The sequence below is a fragment of the Mirounga angustirostris genome, unplaced genomic scaffold, assembly GCF_029215605.1.
Source record: "Mirounga angustirostris isolate CCGP_5_RB_7025 unplaced genomic scaffold, mMirAng1.0.hap1 SCAF_16, whole genome shotgun sequence".
NCBI classification, from domain to species: Eukaryota; Metazoa; Chordata; class Mammalia; order Carnivora; family Phocidae; genus Mirounga; species Mirounga angustirostris.
Window position 1 is genome coordinate 26,462,992 of NW_026991724.1, and position 25,517 is coordinate 26,488,508.

Consider the following 25,517-nt stretch of genomic DNA (forward strand, 5'->3'; position numbering starts at 1 on the left):
CTTGTCCTTATCATTCATTCACTCACTCACTCACTGACTCATTCACTCATTCACTCATTCACAAACATTTCTTGAACAACTTTATGTGTCAGACTCTGCTCTGGGTGCTGGGGATACATCAAGGAGAAGTCTGACAGGGACCTACTCTCATGGAGCTGATGTTCTCATGGGGCTGAGGCAGACAATGAACAAGGAATTAAATAAACAAACAAGACTGTCCCAGAGAGCTCTAAGTTGAACATGACTTTGAGAAACCAGGGGAACCTCTACCTGAGCCTCCTTAGCCCTGAGAGGGGAAAATTCTGATACCTGACTTGGGAAGCCAATGGGGCTGCCTATGGTCAGGGTTGGAATGAGCATTGTGAGCAACTGATAGGCACCAAAAAGCCATGGAAACCACAGACCCTGACAGAGGGGCATATGGGCTAGGTTTGCTTAAACCTTAAAAAGCTTAAAGCCTTGGTTTGAGGTGAATCCCAGCTCACCACTTACCGATGTGAGGCTCGAGGCAAGCCAATGAACACTCCTAGTCCTCCATGTTCCTACTGTAAGATGGGGATAGACACACCACCTGTTACTAGACTGCTAGAAGAATTCAATGAGCTAATTCGTGCAAGGTGCTCAGCACAGGGCTGCACGCGAAGCAGGGCTGCAGGAGTCTAGCTGCTGATGGAGTTCCACATTCTGGTGTCGGGCAGGAGATGGCACCTGACTCAGGAGAGGGCACCAGGCTGGGCGCAAGAGGACTGAGTTGGGTCCTCCACCTGTGCAGATTCTGGTCTCCGTGTTCATGGTGGGAATTTTAATTAGAGTGTGAAGGAGGTGAATCTGCGAGTGTTGCCATCCTCAGCGAGCAGGCAGGAGGTCATAGGGATAGTTTCAGAGCCTTCTGGAATAAAGGCTACACATCCCTCCATCTGTATCCTTCTAGAAGCCTCTGGGATCCTGAGTTGCGATGGTTGAGGATGGGAAGAATGACAAGTGGATTCCCACCCAGACATCATCAGCCAGGACTCCAAACACACAGCCCTGGGGCAGACATGCACTGAGTGACAGGGGAGCCTGGGGAGGATTTGGTCTTCCTTCCTCAGATAGGGAGCCTGGAGGGGTGTGCTGGGGACTGGGAGGGGAAAGCAGAACATTTAAGCTGAGGCCCACTGAGTCCTGAGTATCTCATTGAGTTGAGTAAATCTAGTTCCATTTTACAGACGGGAAAACTGAGGTGGCTCAGAGCGTTTAAGTCACTTGCCAAGATCATACACTAGTAGGAAGTAGGACTGGGATGCAAACTCCGGTTTGCCTGATACCAAGTCAGTGTTGTTACTTTTACACTAGGCCATTGAACAGATGTGGAGACTGAGGTCCAGAGAGTGGTTGTGTCCCTCTCTTCTCCCTTTTTGTCTCCCTGCAGGCAAGTGAGGACCCTTTGCAGCACCAACACCCCCTGCCCCATTCCCCACCCCCAGGGTTCAGCTCTGAGTGATCTGCAGGGGTCAAGGTCGGCTCACTTCCCCCTGTGGCCTCTGCCCTCGCTGAAGGTCCCTCCATGTCTGTGTCCTTGCAGGAAGAGGCTGCCCTCCCAAGATGATGAGGCTGAAGAGCTCAAGGCACTGTCACCAGCTGAGTCCCCCATGGTCCCCTGGTTGGACCCGGCCAGCCCACAGGGCGCTGAGTGAGTGGGGACCACCTCTGGGGTCTCAGAGAGTTGGAAGTCTGGGTGGAGATGAGCAGGCAAGGGGAGGGGGTTGGGGTTGAGGGGGAGAGCATGGACGTTTCTAGAACCCTCTGCCACAACTTTGCCAGCAGCCTCTGAGCATTAAGACAGGGCTGGGTCTCCTGTCCAGGCTGCTTCTGGCTGGCCTAGGAGTTCTGTACAGTCTGCAGAATGCACAGAGGCTTTGTTGTAAAGGAGAGGCTCCTGGCCCATAGGCAGAGGTTGGCTCCTGGCTCTAAACCCCTGAGAGGGTCAGCAGGGGGAGTGAGGAAAACAAGGATCACCAGGGGTCTGAACCCAGGGAGCTTGTTAAAAATACAGATTCCCATCTGCCAGCCCAGACCCGCTGGATCAGGACTTCAGACAGTGGGCCCTGGGGGATTCACACCTTTACAAGCCTCTGGCTGGTTCTGATGCAACTGGTCTGTGGGACAATGTTTAGAGGCCACAGTGAGGGCATTGGGACCTGGAGCTCTGACATCTAACTATTCCAAGGGCTGGGCCAATGGAAGATGTTTTCCAGAAGAGTCTGAGATGTTTGGTTGATGGTGACTCCCTGGCCCCAGGCTCTGGCCTGGGATCCTCATCCTATTCTCAGCCTCAGCTCCTGGAGTGGTCACAGGAGGCACTGGGCTTTCCTTCCAGCCTTTTTTCCCCCCTACCCATAATTTTATGGAGTTTGTTTTACAGAGTTGTGGAAAGTCCAGAAAAGTTGAAGGAGAAAGAAAAAAATCCAAACCTCACCCCTAGTTCGTTGGTCCATTTGACTATATAGTGGAATCCCATCTTATACAGTAGGGTAGGGATAGGGTCAGAGTTTAGTATCAGAAAACAAGGCAGAAGTCAGTTATAATAATAAAAATTACCCTTGAAGCCTCTTAAGGAGTTCAGCATGGGCGTCCATGCATCAGCGAGGTAGGCTCAGCTGCTGTAACAAATAGACCCCACAGATTCAGTGGCTTAAGCAACAAGATGTCTCATGTATCACAGTCATGTCACTGTTTCAGGTCAGTGGAGGGTTCTGCTCTATGCAGTCACTTAGGGACCCTGCGGACAGCAGCTCTGCCACCTTTGTGTGGCTTCCAAGCCCCCGCTGGTCACCCCTAGAAGGGGAGAATGCCAGACAAGGGGCCCAGAGATGCATGTAGCAAGTCCACTCATGTTCCCCTGCTGGGAGCCCACCCGGCCACCCTCGCTGGGTGTCTGAATCCCAGCAGCCACTCCCCATGGGAGGGAGCAGATGTGGGTAAGCGGCTAGCGTCTCCACCGTATCTGTGCGCCCTTTCTTGTTGGGACCCCCATACTGCTTGTCTCCAGCCCACTTCGTCAAGTGAGCACCAGGGGAGTAGCTGGCTTGAGTTCCGCTGCCCCCGTGTCTGAAAACAAACAGATGTGAAAACACTACTATGCACTCCTCTCAGCACGATGGTCAGAGAGATGCTGCTCAGAGGACAGCCTGTCCCAGCCCACCCAGGGCACTTGCCCTATGAGTGGAGCGCCGGGCAGACTCACATTCATTCTCTCTCTCTGTCCGTCTCTCTGTCCATCTGTCTCTCTCGCTGCGAGTGCATGCGGTTTAAATTCCTATAATTTAAAAGGATATAGAATGTATCTGCACTATTTTTTTCCATCAGCTATTTCCTGAGCCAGAAGCGTAGCCCTGTCTGCTCTTTGATCTGTCCCAGACACGAATCTCATGGGAACCCCAAACTGGGGCTAACAGTCCTGACCTGAGTTCCAAGAGTTTCCCCCTAAATCGCAAGTGGGATCAAAGTTTTCTCAGAACTGCCCATCTGAATCAGATCCTGCGTGGTACATTTTCTAAAAGCTGGGCCCCCAGGTGTGAGCCGCAGACTGAATTTCCTCCTAGGAGCTATTAAAGTGGGTTTGATGTTTCTGGTGTCCGAAGGAAACTGGGGCAGCTTTTGCCTCCTTCGGACCGGGTGGGATACGGATGCTGTTCGGTTCTGGCCCGGGGGGCACAGGGGTCCCGTCCCATCCAGCCCCCCGCAGCGCCGGGTGGTGTGTCCACAGTGGCCAAGACCGCGCAGTGTCCGTGGCCAGCCAGAACAGCACCATCATCAACAACCGGCTCCAGGAGCTGGTGAAGCTTTTCAAGGAACGGACAGAGAAGGTGAAGGAGAAGCTCATCGACCCTGACATCACCTCCGATGAGGAGAGCCCTAAGCCCTGTGAGTTCAGAGCTGGGATGATTCACCCCGCCTGAAATGGGTCCCCTAAAGCCCCTTGTAAACTCATGGTGAGGGTACCCCCAAGGAAATGGTTGGGGTATTTGGGAAAAGCCCAGATCCCCACTGTCTGGATTTTTGAGTCCTGTATGTACAGGTTTAGCTATGGAACCAGGGAAGGGAATAAGGTCAAAGTTCTGGCTGATGATCCGATCTTACTTGGCTCCCGCTCCCATAGGGCACGTACCCTCCTCGACCCTTCCGGCCCTTTCCCACTAGCAGGCAGGTGGTCCAGCCTGGGAGGCATCTCATGGCCTTACACACAGATGGCGTCCACACCCCACTTTTTTTTTAGTCTTATTTTTCGGAGGCCTCATTTGCCATAGTCTCATGGGGCTACCTGACAGTTTCCTGCTTTCAAGATTCCAAGAGGAAATGAGAGAAGTGCTCTCCTGCCAGGGAGGGTTTCCAGAGGAGGACTGTGCCTCAGAGTCCAGGGCGCCAACAATGGACCTAGCAGGGTCTGGATCCACAGTCCTCAAGCTAGAAACACAACCGTATTGAACCTACAAAAGTCAATCTGTAGGTCACCAACACCATCGCCTTTGATGCACAGAGAGGCTGTGGTCCCCTTCAGTGTCTTGTTTCAGAGATGAAGGAGCTCAGGTTCCTGCTCTGAGAAACCCAGAGCAAGATTTCCCTGGTTTCTGGCCCTCGGTGGCAGGGGTCTGGGGTAGGAAACGCCCCCAGCCCTCCCAAGAGAACCAAGGGGGTCCAAACACAGACACACAAACAGACTTTTGGAAACACCTAACTCGCCCAGAGACACTTCATTCTGGGCAGCTCCTGAGAAACAGTTCCAGACCAGTAGCTGGTAAGAGTGTCCAGCCGGGTGCCGTGGGGTTTGCTGCGGAGAGTACCCCGGTTTCCGCATGCAGAGCTGACTGCAGCTTTGGGGGTGGCGCCAGGGTCCCCTCGGCTCCAGCTGCAGAGTCTGTAGTTGGTTGGCCTCTCTCTGTAGCCTCTGCCCGAGCCTCAGGGCTGGGTCAGATGGTCACCATGTCATCCCGCAGCCCCGGCCAAGAAAGCCCCAGAGCCGGCCCTGGCAGTGAAGCCGGCCGGGCCGGACCAGGCGGAGGAGGAGCACTATTGCGACATGCTCTGCTGCAAGTTCAAGCGCCGCCCGTGGAAGACGTACCGGTTTCCCCAGAGCATCGACCCGCTGACCAGTGAGTCCTGGGTGGGCCCGGGCCTTGCCCCCGCCACATACTGTTGCGAGGGCAGGAGAACGAGCGGGAGAAGCGGGGGGAGTGCAAGGGCACGTCAGGAGCGAACAAACCAAAAGCCCTGACTAGGAACCTACCATCACCCCCACCTTACAGACAAGGAAACTGAGGCACGACTAGTTAGTGGCAGACCCGGGAGCCCTGTCTCTTGGCCAAGGCTGCCTTCTACTCTGCTCTTGACGGCCCCTTCCTGGAGCTGCTGCTCTGAGCAGAAAAGGGCAGAAATTCTTGTGACATCTAAAGTGAATTCCCCTCACACGTTCTATTCCTCGGGAACGACAACCCGTCCTATGGGCACGGCACTTTACAGGTGACGAAGAACCTCCCCGCCTTTCTTAGCTGACCTCTCCTGTGCCTTCCCCAGGGAGGCAGGGTAGGTGCCAGAGAGAGACCTTCCTGTGGTCACACAAGTCCTGGGGGGACAGGACGCCAACCCTGGTGTCCACTGGGCCTCTGAAATGACCACGTGACCCACGACATCCACCCATCCATCCCTCCACCCGTCTGTGTGTCCATGTTCTATGCGTTATTTACTATTGCGTATTTACTAAAGCAGGAAAGACATTGTTGGAACTATTTCAATAAGAATGAGAGCAAAAGTGTTTTCTAGTTAGCTGCCTATTATCTAATAATGCCCCCATTGTGCCCCCTGCTGAGGACTCTGGTTTATTAGGGCCTGGCAGGAATTTGTTTTTATATCAGAGATAGTTTTACACACACGCACAAGCACACGCACACTCACAGGCACACACACGTCTAGGAAGAGACGAGCGGAAAGAAGGAAGCCCTACCCTGATGCTCCTGAGAGGAGCCCTCCTCCAACGGCCGTTCTAGCGCGTTCCTGCCCCTTCGCTCCCCTCCGCAGACCTGATGTACATCCTGTGGCTGTTCTTCGTGGTGCTGGCCTGGAACTGGAACTGCTGGCTGATTCCTGTGCGCTGGGCCTTCCCCTACCAGACGCCAGACAACATCCTCCTCTGGCTGCTGATGGACTATCTGTGTGACCTCATCTACCTCCTGGACATCACCGTGTTCCAGCCTCGCCTGCAGTTTGTCAGAGGGGGAGACATCATTGTGAGTCCCGGGCAGGTGGCGGGGCCGGGGGGGCAGGCCCTGCAGCAGGGCCTTCGGGAGTCTGACCCCAGCTGCTGCTCTGATAGACAAGACAAGGGAACAAGATCTCGGGCACGTGTGCCCGTCCTTGTTCAAATTACACCCACGAATATTGCTCATGGGTCAAATGGCTCCTGCAGGACCTGACAGAATTAAAGATGGAAAGAGGACCAGAGAACAACCCTTAGATGGACCTGGTTCAAATCCCAGCTCTACCACCACTAGCTGCAGCCCTCCCGCCCCGAGCCTCAGTTTTCTCATCTGTAAAATGGGGGAAGTCATTGTTCCTACCTCATAGCGTTGCAGTGAGGGTGGATTGAGATGGTGTCCACAGAGCGGTCAGCACGGGAGCTGTGGGTGAACGGCATTTCCTGGGGCAGGGGGTCCTGCAAAGAGCACGCTGCTTGGACCGGCATCGGACCCTGTGCCCTGGTGCAGACCCCACCTCCCAGGGAGGAAACTGAGTCCGGATTTTGACTTGGCGAAGGCAGAGGGCCCAGTCCCTATCTCTCTGTGCAGGTCACTTTCCAAAATGCCACGCTGGTGGGGCCTGCTCCTCTGTGTGCAGGAGGGCTGGGGTTGTGTCTCTTAAACAATTTAAAGGAAAAAGAGTTCCCTGGGCAGCCTCTTTCCCCAGCCTGATCAGAGCAGGAGGCGGTTCCTCAGTAAGCCAGGTTGCAAATGGTCCAGGTAAGACACACGTGCTAAGAGAATGAGCCTAATATTGACTTTCCAGCTAGGAAACCGGAATCTAGCCAGATGACCTTGGACAACTCCCCCCCTCGCCCAGGAGGTCCAGCCTCCTCTCCCAGAGGTCCAGCCTCACTGCCTGCAGACCCTGAGTCTTTCTTTCCCCAAAGCTCCGCTGGTCCCCAGGGCTGTTACTCTGATAGGAAGGTGGAAACTCTGCAGGGATGTCCATGCTGCTCCCACGGGGTCAGGGATTAAGCTCTCAGGCCGTTTCATGGTCAGTATTCCATTTCTTTCAGATGGACAAGAAGGAGATGCGCAATAACTACCTGAAATCTCATCGCTTTAAGGTGTGTGCCAAGGGTGCAAGCTTCCGCCGGGGCTTGGAAGGTGGTGTTGCTGGGGGCCCTGGGTGCTTTGGGGCCGGTGCGATGTGATTCCCCCCAGAATGACACTGGGTAGGCAAACGGAGGCTTGTGGGTAAAATGCTCTCTGCCCACTGCTGGGGCATTCTGACCTCACCCTTCCAGGGAAGGTAGAGACCCTGTCACTCCCCTTACCTCCCAACTCCCTGGGGCGGCCTGTTTTATACATTGCGGTGTCCCACTGGGATTTCAGATGGACATGCTCTGCCTCCTGCCCTTGGACTTGCTCTACCTGAAGTTCGGTGTGAATCCCCTCTTGCGCTTGCCCCGCTGTTTGAAGGTAGGCTTCCCATCCAGGGCCTTCAGCTCTCCCGTGCTCTGCACTGGCATCTTGATGTCTGCCCTGAGCAGCACTGGGGAGCGGGGGCGGGGTGGGAGGGCATCAGGGTGGCCCCAGGGGGCATGGGAAGTTCCTTAAAAGTGTTAGAGATTCTTCGTTGTGCTGTGTGTTAGGGATTATTCCAGAAGCTTTAAAAAGTACGTACTCCTCAACCCCACAGTTTAACAGAGATGAGTGTTGTTAATAGCAGCATTTTACCAGAGAGGTTAAGTAACTTGCCTTAGGTCACACAGGTAGGAAGGAATGGAGTCTGGGTTTGAACCCAGGCAGTCTGCCTCCACGGTCTATGCTTTCAGTAATTATAGAAACACAACAGAGGGACTTCTGCTTTATGATGGTCTGCGTCTAAAAGATGGGGACATGGAGGCTTGAAAAGCTTGGGTGACTTGCCCAAGGTCACAGGAGCCAGGAAGTACCCGGGATAGATTTGGACGTGCAGCCCGATACCTGTTCTCATTGTTGGTTGTTGCTCAGTGTCATGACAGCTATCTTTCCTGCCGCTGGGGCAGAGCCGGTGTCCCCGTGAAGGTGACACAGGGTAAAGGAGAGACCAGGCAGTGGTCCTTTTAATGTGGCCAGGGTCGACAGCCAGTCAGAGCACTTGGGATCCCCCAAATGGGTTTTCCTGGCAGACCAATTGTGGACCCACAAGCCGAGTTTTACCACCGCCCCCCCCCACCGCCCCCCCCCCATAGCAATGGGATCCATATCTGGTGTTTAGCATGACTCAGGACACAACTCTGAGCCTTAGTGGAGGGAGATCCAAGCCCACAGCCCCCTGCATCCGATGTAAACCCTGGAGAGACTTCAGAAGGACCCCCTGGAGGACGACCAGCCCATGGCTCAGGGAACTTCCCTCACGGTCGTTCTCCAATGTCCAACAACACGTGTGCGGCATGTTGCCGCTTTGAGTGTCCTCTGGGTTCGAATCCTGCCTCTGTCACTTAGCAGCTGTGTGCTTTGAGCAGGTGACTCAACGTCACGAAGTGCCAGTGTCCTCTCTGTAAAAGGAGAATGCTACCACGTACCTCACGTGTAAATAAGCAAGAAGGTAATGAATATAAAGTGCAGTCATCAAAGGTGTTCAGTAAAGAAGAGCAGCTACTATTGGGGTGCCTGGGTGGCTCAGTCGTTGGGCGTCTGCCTTCGGCTCAGGTCGTGATCCCAGGGTCCTGGGATCGAGCCCCACGTCGGGCTCCCTGCTCAGCGGGAAGCCTGCTTCTCCCTCTCCCACTCCCCCTGCTTGTGTTCCCTCTCTCGCTATGTCTCTCTCTGACAAATAAATAAATAAAATCTTTAAAAAAAAAAAAAAAAGAGCAGCTACTATTATACTTTTATTATTATAGACAAGCCTTTGAAGGATCCAAGTAAGGGATGGTAGGGATGCTGTTTCTTTATAAAATGGTTTCCTTTATAAGTAAACGTTGCAAACAGGGTCCTTAACCTGAGATGTGTGTACCCCTGAAAATGTCATGCTAGGCTTCAGGAGGTCTAGGAGTCCCCTTACACATCGGCAAGCTGCGAGAACAGGACTAGGTGTAATTTCTATGGGAAGAGGGGTCACGGTTTCCCGCGGATTGGTAAATGGAGTTTCTGGCCCCCACCCCTCAGAGGGCTACGGACCTCTGATGTTGAATGCTCACTGTCCAGCCTCCTCTGGGGGGCGCTGCAGAAAGAGCCCTCTGCACTGGGGGACAGGGAAGGGTAGCACCCCACCCCACCGACGGCGGGCTGTCCTGATGCTTTGCTCTTCCTCCCAGTACATGGCCTTCTTCGAGTTTAACAGCCGCCTGGAATCCATCCTCAGCAAAGCCTATATTTACAGGTGAGAAACACACGCACACGACATGGGCCTTTCGCAGTAACAGAGCAAGGCGTTCTCTACTCATATTTCTTCCCCTTTCAAGCTCCTCTGGCCCCGCAGGCCCCAGTGCTACCGGAAGCCAGGCCTCTTCCTGGCCCTTCTCTGAAGGGATGTTTGTTTTTTTAGAGAGCCAGGAATGTCCCATTTCCCCCAATTGTGCGGAGGGCACACAGAGGTTCGTATGCATGGCTCACCGCTATTTCCAGGGAGCCGGGTGTCATTTTGATCTCAGCGCAGGGAACTGGGCCCCTCAATCCAGCTCGAACACAGGGGGGTGTTGGTAAGGACAGTGGGCCATCTCTTGATGTCGGAGAGTGGGGCACAAGCCCAGCCAGGCCACACGCAGGGACAAAGCTTCTCCATGTCGCTCACAGAGGGGCCCTTCCCTGCACGCGTCCGTCCCTTCCCCGCCCCTTTCCAAGGATACAGCCTCCGCTGTCCTTCCCTGTCCTTCACTCCCCCAGCACTGTCTGCACACAGAACTCAGGGCCATCCCAGCCCCTGGCCTGGACAACTCGCTGTTCACATGCCACCATCCCTAGCTGGCGAAGTCTCCGAAGAGCATGCGGTTGGCCCAGTCCATCCGGCCAGGTGTCTGCCAGGTGTCCATCCTGCCAGGCAGCGGGCCAGGGCTGTGACGCTCCACCAGGGGCATGTCCAAGGCGGGTGTCAGGGGAGGTGAAGGTGGGCTTATTCCCTGCAGTTCCTACCCTTGGGGTGAGAGGTCATGGCCGCCCCCCTGCCGCTCTATTCATGCGTTTCCTTCTCCTGCAGGGTGATCAGGACTACGGCTTACCTGCTGTACAGCCTACACATGAACTCATGTCTGTATTACTGGGCGTCAGCCTATGAGGGCATCGGCTCCACTCACTGGGTTTACGATGGCGTGGGAAACAGGTGAGCCACACTCTTCTTCCTGGGGCTATGATTCACGGAGAGTCCTAGAAAGAGATGCCGTTGCTGCCATGTTGTTGAGGCTGTCTTGCTCCCGAGGAAGTTTGAGGACCATGTCTCTGCGTCCTCACTGAGCTAACATTTCCTGAGCCCCCGCCGTGTGCCAGGCACAGAGGGGCACAGACAGGAACAAGACTTGCTAGAGAGATCCTTTCAGCCTCCTAAAGTGTAGTAGAGTTGGCACCTTCGCTTCCCATGTGCCTCTACTCCTCTCTCCCATGGACACGGCCAAGTGGGAAGGAGGCCAGAACACACTTCTCAGCATAGCTCCCTGGGCATCACTAGCCATGCGGGAGCTGGAAAACAAGGTGAAACCTGCTTGCCAACCCAGACAGCTGCCATACATTGTGGACATGCTCGAGTAAGGACAATGACAATGGTATTACTACTGATCATAGCAGCAAGCACTTAGAGCAGAGAACGCTTATTCTGTACTAGCCCTGCTTTAACTACTTAACACAGTAACTTAATCCTTCCAGTCATCACTCGAGATAGGCACTATCATCATTCCCATCGTATAGAGGAGGTAACAGATGGGAAGTCACTTCCCAGGGTCACACAGTTAGCTCATAAGTTCCAGAGCTGGGATTTGAACCCAGGGCTGCATTCTTTTTTTTTTTTTTTTTTAAAGATTTTTATTTATTTATTTGAGAGAGAGAGAATGAGAGAGAGCACATGAGAGGGGGGAGGGTCAGAGGGAGAAGCAGACTCCCTGCCGAGCAGGGAGCCCGATGCGGGACTCGATCCAGGGACTCCAGGATCATGACCTGAGCCAAAGGCAGTTGCTTAACCAACTGAGCCACCCAGGCGCCCCCCAGGGCTGCATTCTTAACCAGCATAAGCTCTGCCTGGTGCTGGAGAGGCATGGGGAAGGTAGCACTGGACAGTCAATTCCAAAAAGCCACGTTTGATTTTGGCCTTGGTCGGTGGAGAGAAGGGGCAGAGAAAGCTGTGGGGGAGGGAGCAGCCGGAAGAAAGGCGCAGAGTTGCAAAATGGCGGAGTCAGGGCTCTGGGAGCCATCGTGGATGGTGGTGGGGACTATCCGATACGGTGGCACTAGCCACAGGGGGCCACCAAGTGCTTGAAACGCAGCGTGACTGAGATGTGAAATACAGGTTCAGAAGATATGAAGAAACATGTCAACTGCCTTATTACTGATGCCTAAAATACTGGTTACATGTTGAAATGATATTAATGTTGATATTTTGGGTCACTAAAAAGTGATTGTTTTTGAGATAAATTTCACCTGTTTCTTTTGACTTTGCGAAAATGTAGCAACTAGAAGATTTTAAATTACGTAGGTGGGTCGCATCGTATTTTTATGGGATAACAGCGTTGTTCTAGGCAATGGGGAGCCAGCATGGAGTTCTTTTTTGCTGTTCTTTGTTTCATATCTATTTATTCTGATTACTGAAGAAGTATCAGAAACATTCTTCACTATATTTCTTTGCTTCTAAGATGCAGTTCCTTCTATGACACATTGAGTCAATGCAGCTTTTTGGGAAAAAAAAAGAAATATTACAATAAATGGACACATAGATTGTAAGATCCATCCCAATGTTCGAAATGTGAAAATGTGGAAAAATATGTCACCCACAGGGATATAGAATAACATGATATCGTGCATATTTGCCCATCATTAATTTTTTTTAAAAAACCATGATACTGATGCCCTCTCCATGCAGAGAGGCCAGTGTTTATTTAATTATGGCCTCATCCCTGGGCACTGAAGGGTCTCCAGTTCCTCAGTCCGGCGCGTGACACTGCAGTGAACATCTTTGTATCTGAATCTTTGTCCTCTGGCCTGATTGTTTCCTCACGATAAATTCCTAAAGGGGGATGGCCTGGCCAAGGATATGAACGTTTTTAAGATTTAAAAAAAATTATTATTCTTATCATTAGTACACTATTTTTTTAGAGCAGTTCCAGGTTTCCAGAAGAGTCGGTGGGAAAGTGCAGGACGTTCCCGTAGGCTGCCATAATTTTAAAGGTCGGTTGGGTATGGAAAGATAACCCAGCTCCCCTCTGACCTCTTGCCTCCAAACCTTGGAAGCAGGAAGATGACAGGACCCAGAGGGATCTCAGAAAGATGACTCTGCTGGGGAGGAGAGGGGAGGAGGGCCTGGGGGGACGGGGGCGGGGGGGAGGGGGGGAAGCCGAGGAACCAGTTACGGGGAGCAACAGACAAAGGGTTGGTGTGGTCAGGGGGAGGGAGGGCAGTGCGGGAAGGGCAGCAGAAGCACCTGGGGTCCAGGTCAGGGGTGTGAGCCTGGAGAGCCAGGGCATAGGCTTAAGGGACAGGAGTCCTGGGAAGGGAAGAACTTGCTCTGTGACCTTGGCTGAGGCCCTTCCCCTTTCTGAGACTTAGTTTCTCCTCTACAACCTGAGCATAGTATTACATTCAGATTTCTTGCGAGGAATGAGAAACTCATGTATGTAGCATGTGGACAGGAGTCAGTGACCATTTCCTAGCTATGGTCATTCTTATGGGGAAGCCAGCATACCAGGAGAGGGGTTCCTAAGCCGGGATCCAGAGATGGACGGGGGTCCCACCACCACCCTCCTGGAAATTGGAGCTAAATTTTGAGGACATGCTGGCTTCCCTAAGGAGAAGGTTTCTAGCTTTCCTTAGATTCTCAAAGAGGTTTGTGCCCAACAAGCTGAGAACCCTGGTCCCAGGACTGGGCCTGGCACACCCATCACGGGCAGGCCTGCGGTGGAAGGGCAAGCAGGGAAGGGGAGGACAGGGACTCCCTTCTGCAGCGACTTGGAAGGGGGACGCTGTCTTAGCAGTCTTATTCTTCTCCAGATGAAAATCCTACAGGGAACCCCCAATATGTGCAAAAAAGCACAAAGAGTGAAGGATCCATCCAGAAGTCCAGTATCACGGGTAATAATCACTTTCAAAATAGAGACCATTTGTTGAGTGTTTGCTCTGGCCCAGGGGCTTGAGGACCCAAGTTCCCACATACCTGGGTCCCTCATCCTGTTCTGCTTCTGCCTGGCCTGGAGCATGCAGGGGGTCCCCACAGGCCCAGTAACATGGAAGACACGAGGACTTCAGGGAGACCCCTAAGACGTGCCATGCCAATAGAATATCTCCAATCAGAAAGAGTTTGGGGGAAGGTTTGGGGACATTGTTCCTGTCCCCTTTCTCTTGGGGGTCCAGGAGCACCCACTCTGCTCCCCAGACAGCGCTCAGCTCAGTCCCTGCTTAGGGCTGCTTTGCACGCCCTCTGGTGGCCAGGAACAGCATGATGGGGGTCTTTATGGGGGAGGCCCATGTTGTCCTGTTTCTATGCACCAGGTGGGAATGAGGTGCAGGGTGGTCCAGCGCCCAGCCCCAGGCCTCCCAGCTAGTAGTCAGGGGCAGAGCCCCAACAACCTCTGCCTCCCCCTCCCAGTGCTCTCTGCACGATTTCTTGCCTGTCCCCACTAGATGGTGAGCTTCTTGAGGACACAGGTGAGTCTGATGTTCCCTAACCGCAGACATGTGGCAGGTACCAGCGACAGAGAAGGTGGTGGCTGACATTGATTGAGAGCCCGTCATGTCCCAGGCATTCTTCTAGGACCTCATTTTGTCCTCACGATCCCCCATGAAGGATGTGCTACTGCCATGTCCATTTTAGGAGAAAGAAGCCGAGGCTTGCTGAGATTAGTAATTTGTCCACGTTAGGTGGTGAATAAGTGGCAGAGCTGAGTGTGAGCCCAGGCAGTCCCATCTAGAGCCCATGTTCTAACTATGACTCTGCATAAATAGCGGTGAACAGAGCCCAGGCGAGGACCCGTTTGGGGTCGTCCCCAGACTAGATGATTTGCCAGCCGGATGATGGTCTTGATTTTGGAGCTGAGCAAGGACCTCAGAAGTGCGGGTGTATCAGGACACTGGGGCCAGCGCAGGCTCTGGACGCCTCCTGCGTGCCCAGGTAGGAAGACAGGAAGGCACAGGAAAGCCAGCTGGGATTGTCCTGTCGTTGAGCCCTGGTGACGTCACTCATTGCTGACCCCTGGGAGGGCCCAGCCTCAAGGTGTGAACAGATGTATGAGGGACTCTTACTTCTCTGTGATAATGAGATGAGCTCGGGGCATCTCCTGTGCCCATACCTCCCTTCCCTGGTTCTTGCGTCCATGGAGCGACATTACCAACTGTGGGTGACAACTCAGAGAAGCAGATGACAGACTGAATTCTAATCCCAGCTCTGGACCTGGCCTACTGGTGACCATGAGTGCTTCCTTTGCCTTCTGGGGCCTCAGTTTCCCTGTCTGGGAAAGGGATGGGCAAGGGAGAGGGTCAGAAAACGTAGTCCTCGAGATGTCTTCCAAGTTCAATGTCACTCTTGCTTCCCATGAACCAACATGGTGGGATGACAAAGGGAAGTTAGTGGAAATTGAAAGAATATTGAGGGAGCCCAGACATCAGAAGTCAGAAGACCCTGGTCTTCCCTCCTGCCAAGTCTTTCTAGCAATCTCCTGGAGCCTTGATTTCCACATCTGTAAATGGAGGTGACAACATGTCTCTGCATCTGTGAATACAGTCTGCAGACCGCATGCTCTGTGGGTGGGAGGCTGTTTTCCTTGCACGTAGAAACAGATGTGCATATTGCACATCTGTTAGAGCAGGCCACCCAGGCTCACCGGGCGGGGGGGGGGGCTTTGCTGACTGAGGTCTCTTTCCTATTCCCTCTCTAGTTACATTCGCTGTTACTACTGGGCTGTGAAGACCCTCATCACCATTGGTGGGCTGCCTGACCCCAGAACGGTCTTTGAAATCATCTTCCAGGGGCTGAACTATTTCACGGGTGTCTTCGCTTTCTCTGTGATGATCGGACAGGTAGCTGGGTCACTAGTCTGACTTGCCCCCCACCAGCCTGCAGGACCCCCTCCCTCCCGCTGCTGCCAGAAATGTCATCATCTGTGGCCATTCGTTTCGGACTAAGTCCAGGAAACACCACGGGACCTGGACTCAGGAGCCTGGAGCTCTGGGACCTGCTGGGTGAAGGGGATGGGGGTGGAGGTCTAGGTCCCATTCTTCTCTACGGTTGCTTCCACTGGAAAGGTTGGTCCCTTTGGGATGTCTTTGGAGAGCTGGGCTGAATGGCTTTCTGCAAAGGCTGGGGATTTGGGCTGTTCCCTCGGAGAGAAACCCCTGAGGATGTCTAACGTGCAGGGGTGCGTCTCCTATTTTAATCAGTGCATGAGGCCACGGTCAGGGGGCCTCAGAATTGGGTCCTGCCCTGAGGAGTAGTACACCGGGTTCACATTTCCTGCAGTGATGTCAAAGTGGCCTCTGGCACCGAGGGGCCAGGTCGTACCAGACTCAGCCCAGCCCAGCGAGGCATTTCCTCCTAGCGGGTCTGCACTCAGCAGCCTCACTCCTCCCGTCCCGTGTTCACTCTGGGGGCAGAATTTCTCCCATCGGCAACCTTCTCTGTGTGTGGACATGGGTCTCCCTCTCTCCTGATCCCCCTTCTCGCACACCTCCGGTCTGAATAGAGTCCATGTGCTTGTGACACCCCGTCCCCCAAAGCCCCACTCTGCCCTTCGATGCTTCCTCCTTGCGCCTAGATGAGAGACGTGGTGGGGGCCGCCACAGCTGGGCAGACCTACTACCGGAGCTGCATGGACAGCACCGTGAAGTACATGAACTTCTACAAGATCCCCAGGTCCGTGCAGAACCGGGTCAAGACCTGGTACGAGTACACCTGGCAGTCCCAAGGCATGCTGGGTAAGACAAGTGCCCACGGCTGCCACCAGCTATCCTCTGGCCCCCTCCTCCCAGGGCCCTGCCTCTGACCCATGTCCCTGAGGTCCTGAGCACTGGGGCCTCTTGGCTGTGGCCCCAACATATTCAAGTGAGGGGCACCCAGGGAGGCCCATGCGGTGCCCCAAGCTGGGCCGTCAGGAGACCCCTGAAGGCTTGAGAGCCTTGTCTTCTGGACACCCTGCCTCCCCTCCCTTCCCCTGCCTTGAAATGCATCCCCATCAGAGATGGAAGTACAGCTGAAATCAGGACAGAAGGAAGACCCTCTCTCTCCTCTTTCCATAGACACACATACACACACACATATATTTAAAGATCTTATTTATTTATTTGAGAGAGAGAGAGAACACAAGCAGGAGAGTGGCAGGCAGAGGGAGAAGCAGGCTCCCCACTGAGCAAGGAGCCCGATGTGCGACTCCATCCCAGGACCCTGGGATCATGATGTGAGCTGAAGGCAGACACTTAACTGACTGAGCCACTCACGTGCCCATACACATAAAGTTTTTGTAAATTTGTTGATGTTATGCTTTTCTTCTGAAATTCTTTGGCCGCAACAATGCGTTTAACTCCCCACTGTTTCTGCTTTCTTGTCAATGATGGGGTGCGCTCAGTAATTCCTGCGAAGTGGGAGAATCTTACCTGTGCACTGTTTTCAAATGTAGTGACGTTTTCCTGAATTCTAAATGGAACCCTTAATGAAATGGGAATATGCTACTTATATGTTAATTAAGTCACAATTCCCGCCCCCCCCCCCCAGTCTCTCTCTTTTTTCTGTCTTTGGGAGCTAGTACTTTTGTTTTCAGAATTTAGACATCATTCTGGGGGCCCCTGACAAGCCGGCGGCCACTGGCACTGTGTCTTAGGACCCCTCAATGCTCTCAGCTAGTTCAAGGGCCCCCCTGCTTCCAGGGGTTCCCTCTGGCCTCAAAGAAGCCACACTTCAGCTCCAGGTTCTCCTGAGCTGAGGGTGCTGTCACAACTGTGGACAGCCAAGTGGTCGAGGTGTCCTTGGTATCCTTTGCTGGCTCACTCACTCTGTACAAGGCATGGTCCCCATCCAGCACCTCATTCCATTCCAGGAACAGACCTGTGACATCCGAATCATTGCCCCCTTCCACAGAGGCACACATGAAGGGCCAGAGAGGGCTTCCACCTGCCCAGGGCCGTGCAGATCCACACTTGAGCCCACAAACGATTGTGGTGCAGTGGGAGGGGCATTGGGATTGGGGGTCAAGTTAGTGCATTTCCTGTCCCTAGTACCGACATTCATTCCATGCCAGGCTCTCTGCTGGGCACTGCAGACTCCATCATGGACAAAACAGACTCAGCCCCTGCTATTCTGGGACAGGCCCTGGAGCCCCACGGCCCGGGTGGAATACCGACTCCATTCCCCTTGGGCTGTGAGGCTATGGGCAGGTCCCTGCCCTCCCGAGCCTCCCTTTCCGTAAAGTGGGCATTACAGTAGTGGGCACCTGTCGGGTTGTTGGGAGGATTTAATACAACCATCTTTGTAAAGCGCTCTGTAAAAACAGTGTTCGATATACCCTCGTCCCTGCTAACATTCTGAGAGTGTGAGAAGCGTGGACTAGCATGAACGAACCATTGCCATACAGGGTGTGATCAGCACAGAGACTGCTGAACCTAATAGCTGGTGTGCGGGTCTCAAGGGAAGGCTTCTTGGAGGAGGTGACAGTAGTCCTGGGTTCTGAAGCATGGGTAGAAGTTAACCAGGGAAGTACACGAGGGTGTTCCCTGGCAGAGGGAATAGCATCCGAAAAGCCCGGAGCGGGGGACTCTCGCAATACAGCGTGGCTCTGGAGGGACAGAAGAGTGGTGTGGCCAGGGCCCCGTGTGTGCGTGTGTAGGGGTGGCAGGTGGAGGCCGGGATGTGCCTCTGATCATTGTCAGTGTCTCCTTTGCAGACGAGTCAGAGTTGATGGTGCAGCTTCCAGACAAGATGCGTTTGGACCTCGCCATCGACGTGAACTATAACATCGTCAGCAAAGTGGCTCTCTTCCAGGTACGGCGCACCCAGCACCCCTGCCCCCGGGGTTCTGGGGAGCCCCAAGCCCCCACCCTCCTCTAAACGGGCATTCTTTCCCCCTCCTCTTGGGGACAGGGCTGTGACCGACAGTTGATCTTTGACATGCTGAAGAGGCTCCGTTCTGTCGTCTACCTGCCCAACGACTACGTGTGCAAGAAGGTGGGTGGCCCCAGGCAGCTGCAAGGCCGTCTGGGATTTGCAGTGCACCTGCCAGCCAGGAGCTGGGCCGAAGCAGGTGCCTCTGAAGGCCCAGGGAGAGCAGACTTGCTGAGGAGGGAGAGGAGATGCTGCCCCCGTGAGCTGCCCCCAGGGCTCCCGGCTTGTTCGGCACGAGGAGCTTTGTCCAGCTCCAGGCATTGCACTCGGGTGCGCATCAGGCTTTGTTCCCTTGACACAGGACCAGGGGAGCCAGGGTGAGGAGCCCCACTTTCCAGAAGAGGAAAGTGAGGAGCCTCGCGAGAGGTGGGGCCTTGACTGTGTTGATGGAACTGTTTCCAGGGTCTTGGTCTTCCTATCAGGAAAATGGAGCGGAGGAAGGGCTGGGATAGGTCAGAGGTTGCAAACTGATGGCCTTCGCATAGGCGCCAGCCCGTGCACTGTTTCGTGGTTTTTTAGGTGTTTTTCTTTTTTTCCTAATCTTAAAAAAAATGTTGAAGTAGTCCCCAACCTTTAAAAATTTGAAGGTTTCACGTAAAAATCCAGATTTCTGGTTGAAAACAGAGCTCCACTTTCCCAAATAGCAAGAGTGGGTGGAGAAGGGGCTGCCCCCGAAGGGGGACGTCGCCCTCCCTCCTGATGCCACAGGCCCCACCCCTCCCCACTGCACCATACCAGGCTCCCTTCAGTCTTTAAACTGCCCATCTGATCCTGGAAAACATTTGCATTTGAACCTGGCGCTACAAAGTGTCAAAGGCCCTTTCTGCTCCCATTCCCTGGGACTCAAGGTGAGACCACGGTCACCTGGAGTGAGTGGTTTGGGCGGAACATCAAGAACTCAGATTTCAGTCCCCTTGTTACTGAGCTGTTGAGGCTGGGTGTGTGTATAGGGGTGAAAATAATGCCCAAGCAACCCCTGTGAGACTCAGGAATGTTCAGCCCAAGAAGGCCCCCATCTCCAAGTTGTATGCTATACAGCAGTGAAGTTTCTGGAAGCAGAGAGCCCAGAGAAGTGGGGAAACAAGGCTACAGATGCTTGAAAACTTAAAGCTGCATTCCTAGAGGCCAAGAGGGGTTTAGGAGCAATAGAACGATTTGTCTGACACTGGGGCTTTTTCCTCGCTGTGCAGCCTTGAGGCAGTGGCTTGCCCTCTCTGAGTCTCTTCTCATGGGTAAAGTTGGGATGTTGCTGGTACTTCCTCATGGGGTGGTTGTGAAAACTGAATCAGCTGTGCCTACAGAGTCAGGTGCCATTGTTGCTGTTACTATCCCTGGGGGTACGTAGAACTTGCTGGCAAATGAGGAAGACTGGACCAGGTGGTGGGAGTTGGCAGGGGGATGTTGAAGTGAGCACTTGATGAGCAACTGTGAATGGCGCCCTCTGCTGTCCAGTTTTGCTCAGCAGTGATCTTGCTGAGACACCCTTGGGACGCCCTCCGCCGCCCACCCCAAGGCTGCTTAGTGAGGCAAGGGTGAGCTCTCTAGACCCTTCAGCCCCGTGTCAAATTGGACACAGAAACAGGGGCATGGAACTTTCTTCCTGTTTGTTAAGAAGCTCATGCCTGTGTGAGGTGCCCAGGAAACGTTTGTCAAATGAATCCAGTGTCATCAATTTACCTATCCTTGCTCTTTCTCCTTTTAAACATGCCAGATATGGGGCACCTGGGTGGCTCAGTTGGTTAAGCGGCTGCCTTCAGCTCAGGTCATGATCCCAGGGTCCTGGGATTCAGTCCCTGCATCGGGCTCCTTGCTCGGGGCTCTTTGCTTAGCGGGGAGCCTGCTTCTCCCTCTCCCTCTGCCTGCCACTCCCCCTGCTTGTGCTCTCTCTCTCTCTCACTATCTCTCAGTCTGTGTCAAATAGATAAATAAAATCTTAAAAAAAAAAAACCAACATAAACATGCCAGATGTGATGGACAGGGAGCCGGGGGCTTGTGAGGGCACAAGGATTGGAAGGTGCATGGCAGACTGGGTATTTTTTTTCTTTCTCTTTTTCTTTTTTAAAAGATTTTATTTATTTATTTAAAATTTTTTATTTATTTTATTTATTTTTAAAAGAAAGAGTGAGAGAGAGGGCATGAGCAAGGGGCAGAGGGAGAGGGAGAAGCAGACTCTGCGCTGAGCAGGAGTGAGATGCGGGGCTCGGTCCCAGGACTCTGGGATCATGACCTGAGCTGAAGGCAGACGCTTAACCGACTGAGCCACCAGGCGCCCCAGATTGGGTATTTCTGATTGCAGTCCAAAGCAAGCCATTCATACATGCATGCATGCATGCATTCATTCATTCGTTTGCTTTAACTTGGGATTAAGACCATTGCATTAGTCTACTGCAGCTGCTCTGACAAAGGACCAGAGACTGAGCGGCTTAAGCACCAGAAATGCATGGTCTCTCAGTTCTGGAGGCTGGAAGTCCAAGATCAAGGTGTTGGTAGGGTTGGTTCCTTCTCGGGGCTGTGAGGGAAGGATGTGCTCCTCTCTCCTGGGCGTATGGATGGCTGTCCTCTCCCTGTGTCACTTCATCTCGTCTTCTCGGTATGCCCGTCTCTGTGTCCAAATGTCCCTTTAATAGGGACACCAGTCATATTGCATTAGGGGCTCACCCAAATCCAGTACAACCTCATCTTAATTTAACGAATGACATCTACAGTGACCCTATTTCCAAAGAAGGTCACATTCTGAGCACCTGGGGGTGAGGACTTCAACATATGGGTTTGGGAGGGACAGCATTCAACCCACAGCAACCATGAGGTCTGGAACCAGACTGTCTGGGCTCAAATCCCTGCTCTCCCGTGGCCTAGCTTTGCGACCTCGGGCCAAGAGTTCCTACCCCAGAGCTGTGGAGGATTAAGCAGGCCCAGCACTTAGAGTAATGCCTCGCACAGAAAAATGTCGCACAACAGCTGGACTTCATTATCGACGTTGTCACCACTCCTATTTCAGCTAGCAAATGCTTACCGAGCTCCTGAAGTGACATGTGCTAGGCACAGGTATCAATTTATCGTATGAACCATTGTTAATTTTTTCCATGCCCCCGGCCCTCCATTGGCATGTATAATTGGGAATTTCCAGAATGCCATTACAACTGTGCCTTCTAGCTTACCTAGTACTTTCTTCTCCATCACACCACTAACTCCCCACAGAATCCTGTCAGTTAGGCAGGCCAGGGGTGGCCACTCTCCCCAATCCACAGATGGGGAGACTGAGGCCCCAGAGGGGAAGTGACGGCTCCACACCACACACCGTGTCGGTGGTGGGGCGGGACACCAGCCCAGGTTCCTCTGAGCTGTGCCAGCAGCCTCTGGGCCCAGCCCTGCCACCTTTGTGGTCACTTTTGGCGATGGCAGGGGGCTCACCCCCTCTCTGTTTCAGGGGGAGATAGGCCGAGAGATGTACATCATCCAGGCGGGACAGGTGCAGGTCTTGGGTGGCCCCGATGGGAAGGCTGTGCTGGTGACGCTGAAGCCTGGATCTGTGTTTGGAGAAATAAGGTCAGGGGGGAGCTGGGGTGAAATGAGCGGACCTGGGCCCAAGCTGGGGGGGAGGTGGCCAGTGGGGGAGGGGACGACCTCATCCTCAAGGGCCCTTTGGTGGGTCTGAGTGAGCCGCTGTGGATGCTGACATATGCAGGGTGGGCCCCGGCTCTTGCCCATGTGGGGCTGCCACTGTGCTCTGGGCAAGGGGTGGAAAGGGACATTTTAGTGGGATCCCAACCCCAGCCTGCCAGCTCTCACCTCCTCCCTTCCCTGCCCCAGCTTGCTGGCTGTTGGGGGCGGGAATCGGCGCACGGCCAACGTGGTCGCCCACGGGTTTACCAACCTCTTCATTCTGGACAAGAAGGACCTCAGTGAAATTTTGGTGCATTATCCCGAGTCTCAGAAGTTACTCCGGAAGAAGGCCAGGTACATTTTTTTATTTAAAAAAAAAAAAAATCCACATGTATGTCAGTGCACATTTCTTAAGGACTAAAGCTTTATCTTATCTACCATAGTACCTTTATCACAATCAGGAAATTCAGTATTGAAATGATGCTATTATTCCCAGTCCATCTTCAAATTTGGCCAGTTGTCCCAATCATGCCTTTTATAGCCTTTCCTGTCTTCTTTTCCACTCCTGGATCCAGTGTCGGACCCCCTGTTTCATTACATAGCCTCGTATCTTCAGTCGCCTTGGATCTGGGATGGCGCCTCAGCCTTTTTCTATCTTCAGTGACTTGGATTTCTTTGAAGAGGACTGGCCAGTTATTTTGTAGAATGTCCCTTCACTTAGGGTTAGCTGATGTTCTGATGTTTTCTCATGATTACCTTCAGGTTCTGCATGGGGGCAGGAATTTCTCAGAAGTGATGTTGGGGGGGCGCCTGGCTGGCTCTGTTGGTAGGGCATGCAACTCGCTATCTCAGGGTTGTGAGTTCAAGCCCCACGTTGGGCATGGAGCCTACTTTTAAAAAAAAAGTGATGTTGTGTTCTTCTTAGTACAGCGTACCGAGAGGCACGGGATGCTGGCTTCTCCTAGGATTGATGATTTTCCCTTTGATCACTTGGTTTAGGTTTTTGCATGCTGAAGTTAACATTTTTCTCCTTGTAATTAATAAGTAATAAGCAGGGAGTCAGTCTGAGGCTATCTAGACCTCCTGTTTCCCATCAAACCTTCACTTGCTATGTCCAGCATCTGAGGGCCCCTTGCTAAATCAGTGATTGCCATCATGGTTGCAAAATGGTGATTTTTCTGAGTTCATCATGCCTTCTACATTTATTAGGAGCATTCTACTGTGAGGAAGAGCTTTCTCTTCTCTCCCATGTATTTGTTTATTCATTTATCTATATCAATATGGATTTGTTTTGTTCCATAATAATGTTGTTATCATTATTTTGATGCTCAAATTGTTCCAGATTCAGCCAGCAGGGACCTCTTTAGGCTGGCCCTGTGGCTCTTTGTTATGTACCCAGACCATTTTAGCACTTCCTTGCTTACAAGCACAATAAGATGTTCTGGGCTCATCTTGTGACTTTCCTGCCACATCCCTGGGAATGGCCGTTTCTCCAAGGAGCCCGATTCCTTGCAGGGGGGAATGGTTTTTAGAAACCAACATCTGAGCACTATGTGTGCTCATGGGTACTAGGGTGCTATTAGGCTCCCAAGTGGACAGAGCTGGGAAACACACCTGCATGCCCCTCTATATATACAAATGCAAATATACATATATACACTCATATAAGTATATATATCTCAACATCTATTTTTTCCATCTGTATCTATCTAACAATTTCAGTCTAATACCACAGAGTTCTTTCAAATCTTTTCCTTTTCCCTATTTTGTAAATTCCTTCTCCAACACTGAGAGATTTGGATCTCTTTGCCCTCATTTGCATTCACTCATTTATTCAGTCCTACAATACAGACAAAGCAATTTCAGAATTGCTATCCCAAAGCACTGGGGTGGTGGGGAAGCCTTCTCAGCAGAATTTAATATTTGGTGCTGTTCTTTTTGTCTTTAGCCTAAGTACCTATGAGGTAAGTGTGTGTTCAGAGTTAATTGGATTCGTTTTCTTTTGCCTCCCTTGAGTGTGGTTGGTTGTTCATTTGAAATGTACCCAGGCTCATGTGTTTTGGTTTGCGCTCCATTTTTTTAATGATTCCTCCTGCCTCAATCCTTGTTGATTTTTTGTTGTTTTGAATATGTCATGCATTAACATGGCACCAAAAGTCATAATGCAACAGAATGGTGTGCCCGGAGAAGTGTCCCAGCTTCCCCCACTTGCTACCCCCGGCTCTACAAGAGCCCAGTCTCATTAGTTTCTGCTGCTTCCTTAATGTGTTTCCTTTTGCAAAAATAGGCAGATTGGTGAATATTTTATTTTCCCTGTCTTACACAAAACGTAGCATACTGTAGATTTTCTTTTGCACTTTGCTTTTTTTCACATGACAACCATCCTGGAAAACATTCTCTCTCAGTCCATAGACCCATCAGTTTCCTCATTCCTCTGACAGTTGCAGAGTGTTCCTGTGAATGGGCAGTTAGATTTCTAATATTTTGCAATTATAAACAGTGCCACAGCGAATAACCTTGTGCATCTGTATTTTGTACTGTTGAAGAATGGGTAACTTTTTAGAGAAGCAGGCTTTTGCTTTCTGACCCTTAGGATCAGGTTTCAAGCTGAGTGACAGAGGCAGCATGGTTGTGGTAGAAAATGCACAACAGGCTCGGGAAGCTGATGGGGCTCACACCCTATCTGTGAGGTACTGGCTGTGTGGCTTTGGAAAAGTTACTTAACTTCTCTTGTCTCAGTTTTCTGCAATTCTGTAAAATAAGGGTATGTTAACCCCTTACTTTGTTGTTGGGAAAATTAAATAAAATAGCGTGTGTGCGAATGTCTTCAGCAGGGTACCGGCAGGTGGGAGAGCTCAATGAATATTCACAATCATAATTGTTCCTCTTTATCCGTTAAATCCTCTCTGTAATTTTCCCACTGGATGAAGCCTTTTAAATCTACATATCTGGATTTTCCTCCATGCCTTTTACCCCATATTCCTATCTTCTACCTCATTCTATGAAATGACACCATAAATAAACTGCACAGAGAGAGGTCATGATAAAGGGCACAAACTTACAACATCCACTCATCGCGCACAATCATTTATTGAGTACATAGTTCTAGGCCCCAGGGACACAGCAGGGACCAAATAAAGCTGGCATTCTAATAGGGGAGGCCGACCGTGGAGAGATGAATGATTCTGTGATGTGTCAGCTGGGGACAGGGCTACAAGGAAACAAAAAGCCACATTGAGGAGACGGAGGTGATGGAGGGAGTTCCTTGAGAGAGGTTGGTCAGGAAAAGCCATTCTTAGGACGTGGCATTTCAGCTGAGACCTGCACAGAATGAAGAGTGAGTGGGGGCGCCTGGGTGGCTCAGTTGGTTAAGCAACTGCCTTCGGCTCAGGTCATGATCCAGGAGTCCTGGGATCGAGTCCCGCATCGGGCTCCCC

The 25,517-nt window shown here is 52.3% G+C and overlaps 1 protein-coding gene across 1 annotated transcript in view; it reads left to right on the top strand.

The window, feature by feature from the left end:
- The window catches only part of CNGB1 (cyclic nucleotide gated channel subunit beta 1), a 73,907-nt gene that overhangs the window by 38,674 nt on the left and 9,716 nt on the right, over positions 1-25,517 (top strand). Inside the window, exons 19-32 of the mRNA XM_045891037.3 lie at positions 1,565-1,672; positions 3,749-3,906; positions 4,977-5,132; positions 6,055-6,263; positions 7,292-7,342; positions 7,611-7,697; positions 9,518-9,582; positions 10,396-10,518; positions 15,266-15,407; positions 16,142-16,301; positions 18,260-18,357; positions 18,457-18,540; positions 21,905-22,023; positions 22,288-22,434. Coding sequence (XP_045746993.1) covers positions 1,565-1,672; positions 3,749-3,906; positions 4,977-5,132; positions 6,055-6,263; positions 7,292-7,342; positions 7,611-7,697; positions 9,518-9,582; positions 10,396-10,518; positions 15,266-15,407; positions 16,142-16,301; positions 18,260-18,357; positions 18,457-18,540; positions 21,905-22,023; positions 22,288-22,434 — 1,707 coding nt within the window. The remainder of the gene's footprint in view (positions 1-1,564; positions 1,673-3,748; positions 3,907-4,976; positions 5,133-6,054; positions 6,264-7,291; positions 7,343-7,610; positions 7,698-9,517; positions 9,583-10,395; positions 10,519-15,265; positions 15,408-16,141; positions 16,302-18,259; positions 18,358-18,456; positions 18,541-21,904; positions 22,024-22,287; positions 22,435-25,517) is intronic.